The sequence below is a fragment of the Mizuhopecten yessoensis genome, unplaced genomic scaffold, assembly GCF_002113885.1.
Source record: "Mizuhopecten yessoensis strain PY_sf001 unplaced genomic scaffold, ASM211388v2 scaffold10885, whole genome shotgun sequence".
NCBI classification, from domain to species: Eukaryota; Metazoa; Mollusca; class Bivalvia; order Pectinida; family Pectinidae; genus Mizuhopecten; species Mizuhopecten yessoensis.
In genome coordinates this window covers 36,810-42,286 of record NW_018408770.1, presented here as the reverse complement: position 1 = coordinate 42,286, position 5,477 = coordinate 36,810, and the positions used below count along the sequence as shown (strand labels likewise).

At 37.1% G+C, this 5,477-nt stretch overlaps 1 protein-coding gene across 2 annotated transcripts in view; it reads left to right on the top strand.

Annotated features, from left to right (window-relative positions):
• Nucleotides 1–4,783, top strand: part of LOC110463311 — a 14,941-nt gene extending 10,158 nt beyond the window's left edge. For both annotated transcript variants that reach the window (XM_021517815.1, XM_021517817.1), the window contains exon 2: nucleotides 3,981–4,783. In XM_021517815.1, the coding sequence (XP_021373490.1) occupies nucleotides 3,981–4,588 (608 nt within the window). In that variant the 3' untranslated portion in view covers nucleotides 4,589–4,783. The remainder of the gene's footprint in view (nucleotides 1–3,980) is intronic.
• Nucleotides 4,784–5,477: the final 694 nt, after the last annotated feature.

The following is a 5,477-nucleotide window of genomic DNA, read 5'->3' as shown; positions in this document are numbered from 1 at the left end:
AGTACATTCTAGCTACGTCAACATCAGACATTCACAGTACAATCTTGCTACGTCATCATCAGACATTCCATGTACACTCAAACTACGTCATCATCAGATATTCCATGTATATTCTAATTACGTCATCATCAGACATTCCCTGTACACTCTAACAAGGTCATTATCAGACATTCCCTGTACACCCTAACTATGTCATCATCAGACATTCTCTGCACGCTCTAACTACGTCATTAACAGACATTCTGAGTACACACTAGCTACATCATCATCAGCTATTCTTGGTACACTCTCATTACGTCATTATCAGACATTCCATGTAAGCTCTAACTACGTCATCATCAGACATTCTCTGCACGCTCTAACTACGTCATTAACAGACATTCTGAGTACACACTAGCTACATCATCATCAGCTATTCTGGGTACACTCTCATTAAGTCATCATCAGCCATTCTGGGTACACTCTCATTACGTCATTATCAGACATTTTCAGTATACTCTTGTTACGTCATCAAAGAACCTGAGGTACTTGGATATGGAGGTGCAAATACTTTTCTGAGAACCGAATATCATCAGTGTTTTGAGGCTGTCTTGTTGAGTTTTAGATTAAAGACGTTGAGTTGACCATAACTCATCCTCCCTTAGTGAATATGAAGACCGAAATTTTAAGAAAGACTGATTTAAATGAGGTTCTGAAGTTACAAGATCCGGTTTGAATAAAATTCCTCAGTTTCAGTTATGATTTTCTTTGTTTCAACAAACATTAACTTATAGTACTTTTCGTGAACATGTATGCCAGTTATAAAACACATTTATGCCAGTGTAAAAACACATTTATAAATTATCAGAGATTCCCTGTAATAATAATAACTACGTCATCATCAGACATTCTCAGTACACTCTTACTACGTCATTATCAGACATTCCCTGTAATAATAATAATAACTGAAGTCAGGATCTTCAGCTTCCTTACAGTCCCACCCCCTGTTTTTGATTTGAATTTTGTGTATATCCATGTCAATGTCAGCAAACATTGACACATAATGTTTATAGCATGGCAATCAATGCTGCACAATCTAATTTAGACATGTGTAAAAGAATATGACTCTGAAATTTATCATTGTTCGGGTATCGTTTGGATTCCCCTCGGGTTATTTGACTCTACAGTCAAGTTATTTTTCGATGGTAGCGTTGTAACGACAAAGGTACGAGTTACCTCCCTTCAGCTACGTATTATTTGTTCCCGCGACTCAAAAAATAATCAAGTTGCTAAATGTATTTTCAAAGCTTTCCGTTGTAAGTGTCCCTATTTGCACAATTAGGCGTTGAAGTGCCAGCTGTATATGAAATATTCAAGCATATTTGTGATATAAGTGGATTCTTCAATACACTCTGGTATTTAACTTATTACGTCATGGTTTAAACACTCAAAATAAAATGTTCTCTGCACCCCTGGAATAAGTCTTGGGTCTACTGGTACCGCATTATACAGCAGGCGATGTTTTAAGCAATGTCACAACTAATTTAGATGAATTAACATACAAAATCTGCCGTTTATTTTTTATTTATTTTTATTATTTCTGTTTTTTATATATTAAAATTTGGAAAGAATATCCCTACACACACACACTTTCCGTGCATATAAACGAGAAAATGTGTTGCGTTAAAGAAGAGAGGTGCTGAGGTGCTCATAACATTACTTACAGTGACATAACTGTTCACCGGGAAATATTCGTCGCAGTTTTCCTACTATGAATGAAGCGAATTTATATCATTAGAGCGAATATCAGGAAACTTAAAGGTAGAAAATTCATATCTGGTGAATACGGATTTTAACTGCGGAAGGGCGAAGATTTGACTGGGCGATACTTTTCTAGTTTACAGTATTTATAGATCAATTCCTTTTTAGGTCACCTGAGCTTTTCAAATTCTTATCCTTTGATGACATGACAAGTGTTGTATTTCACTTAGTTTACATGCTGATTTCCACATCACATCTAAACAAAAAAAATAAAGCTACCAGGTGACCGCTAAGGCCCTTGGGGCTCTTTTTATTTGATAGCTTAGTTTAAAGAACAATTTATTAGCTTTCGTATAATTTATAAATGTGACTTGTGGAATAGCCCCTCTTTTAAAACTACGTTGGACAACAGATCTTATTTAATAAAAGTGCAGCACTCAGGCACTTAAATGGTAACACATGCGTGCGTAAAGAGTTACTTCCCTTGGTTTATGCTGCCCCTTTTTTCGTCCGGAAGTAGATGTCCGATGGGGATACAGGAAGAATCCCTTGAACCAAGGACAAACATGTTTCAAGACATACATTACAACTACTAATACTGAAAGCAATATTCACGGGTTTTATTACTGTTTTATTTAGGGAATTTTTTGATTCAAAATAATATAGAAAGTCTCCTTTGGTGTTATCTCGTGAGAGTGCGATGCAACTTTATAATAATAATAATAATTTGAGGTTCTTATAAACCGCTTTATTACAATATAGATCGTAGGTCGTCTAAAAGCGGTTCACAAATTATTATTTGTGGTTTAGGAGGCACGGTAGTCTAGTGGTAGGACGCCGGGCTTGTGACCGAAGGGTTGCGGGTTCGAGTCACGGCACTGTGTTGTATCTTTGAGCAAGATTCTTTACTCCGCTTGTTCCAGTCTACTCAGCTGTAAGTAAGTATGTGGTTGGGCAGTGCAAGAATTGTTGAATGCTAGATATTAGTGCCGCAATGGCAGCACCGGCTGTATGCTCCCCAGTGAGTTGAGAAAGATATTGGCTGGTTGCAAAGGTCCTATAACCACGGATAATAATTTGTGAACCGCTTTGAGACGACCTGCGAACAAGGTTGTGATAATGCGGTATATAAGAACCTCGAATTATTATTATTGTAAGGCCTTTGCACCCAGCCAATATCTTTCTCAACATCCTGGGGAGAATACAGTCGGTGCTACCATTTCGGCGACCACAGCTAGCATTCTACAATTCTAGCACTGCCTAACCACGTACTCATTTACAGCTGAGTAGACTGGAACAAGCTGAGGAAATAATTTTGCTCAAAGATACAACACAGTGCCGTGCCGTGACTCGAACCCGCAACCCTTCGGTCAAGACTGAGCTCGGCGTCCTACCACTAGACTACCGTGCCTCTTATTTATCATTGTTGCAAGGGAAAATAAAAGAAACCTGCAGAATATAAACTTATATTTCTGTATTTGCAGACTTTGATAAAAATTAACACAAATTTTGAGTGCAGTCCATTATACAAAATGTGACACGCAAGTACTTAGTTCAGAGATTATTTACTGTACTATAGCGTCACAAACAATTTGTTGAGAATATGAATGAAAATACTGACATTTTTCAGTCTTTTTATTTTGTATGTACTCATTCGATTTATACATAACCAATCATTAACCTAACCATTGGTACTTTATTTATATGTTTTCGCAACAGGTTCCAAAAATGAAAATGCGGATATTTTTTGAAGATTCTTTTTGTCATCAAGCAAGATATATTAATATTTCTACCGTAAAATGACCTTCAAAAAGAGTGGTATACATGTATTTTTATTTTTACACCGATAAAAGTACTTCATTATTACAAAAAAACAGTTTTAAAGTCTATTAGTATGGTCTGTACACAGTTGATTTATACATAACCAGTCGTAAAAGCCAATTTGCAGCAACGCTGTTATTTACATGCCGCGTGCTGATTTATGAATTGGTACAGACAGAAACTGGTGTTTAATTTTATTTGGCATATTTACCTGTCCAAATTCGGTGAAAATGGTGTATTTGATGTGAAAATTATGTTGTGAAAACCAAGCATGTATGATACAAAATTTCTACTTCATAAATTTCGGTCTTAAAAGCTCATTTCAGCGAACACATGTTTATTGTTATTTCTCGACTTGCCAATTTTAAATAGAGTTTATCACATTGAATAAATCAAAATGTTTTTGTCATTCTTTGTAGATAACACCAGTCTTCATACTAACTGCAGCGAGACACATACTGAGGGTATCAATGTTACCTTGAGAAATTGTTCGTCTTCAAATATAACCGATTGTTTTGGCGCTTGTAGTAACTCCACCTCCAGTGTTTTGTATGACGTCATAGACTTTGATGCGTTTGCGTACATCTTCGTGGTGCTTTCATTCTATGCTGTAAGTATGGTGCTGCTTATGATCAAATACATCAGGAGAGAGGAAGAGGAAGTGTGCCTTGACTATTACTACACGGAATTCGTAAAGAGGGAAAAATTTCAAAACCCTATATATAAAAACAAAGTTGCGCTTCAAAACGCGACAACCTCTGGTCTTATCGATAAAGCGCTTCAACTGCTGCACGGAGGGGCCGGGGCCCAGCTGGGGCTATATCAGTGTGTCTCCGAGGACAAGAGTGAGGGAAGGTCTCAGTCTCCGGATCAAACATCACACCTTCATAGCTCTGTATCATGTGACCTACCTGTAGATATCGACTCAGGTCCGAGTTCAGAGGTCCGAGTTAATAGTTCAGAAGATGATGACGACATTTTGTGTGAACCTTGTCCAGGCGACAATCTGTTAGAAACAATCGTATGACGTAAAACACTTTATTTCTACCACCCACAATACTAAGTTACATGTGGAGTACTGTAAAATAGAACCTTTTCGGGTGCAGAAATGTTCGCGGTGTGACTCTATAAATAGATCGTGGTGTGGCAATTCTCACGTAGACAGTGTTTATAAAAATTATATATTCTATGGATCAATAATCTATATATCTATATAATTTATATATTCTATATAAGTACAATAAACGGGTTAATCTATATCTAACTATGTTGTTGTTGTCACCAATCTCTGCTTCATCTTTATCATCTCATTCTTCATTTAAATTCCATGGAATCTGCAAGTGAAAGTGGCAGTCTAACCCGAGTGAGTAGGTATACGTATAACGTTCGTTACAATTGGCGCCCACGTACGTAGGGACCCATTCGTTACATGTACTTGGTGTATGTATCACTACGCGCACGAGAACGACTATCATTATCGATAATGACCTCAACAAAGGTTATTGAGTCAATTACACTTGAAATTGTAAATATAAAATGTTAGCATTTCAAGCTTAAAGCCTTAACTGAAATGTGTGAAGATCGACTATTGATCATGGGTGCTGTATTTATATACAGGTGTAACTACTCAAGGCATCTATTCAGAACAGATGTAACACTATCCATTGTCTTATGTCTTACCTGTATGAAGTATACATAAGACTGTAGGTAGGGGGAACGGGAATATAAGCATACACAATACCTTCAGATTGACCCAGCAGTACAACTCGCGTATCGATACATGTAGCCGGAGTCGTTACAATCATCCAGTTAGTCAGTGCCGTGGACTCTTGCTTGTGCTATTACATTGTAATGGTTTTCGAATTCCTCTTCGTTGCTTCTTTGATAATCTTTCCGAATATATTTGGAAATCCTCG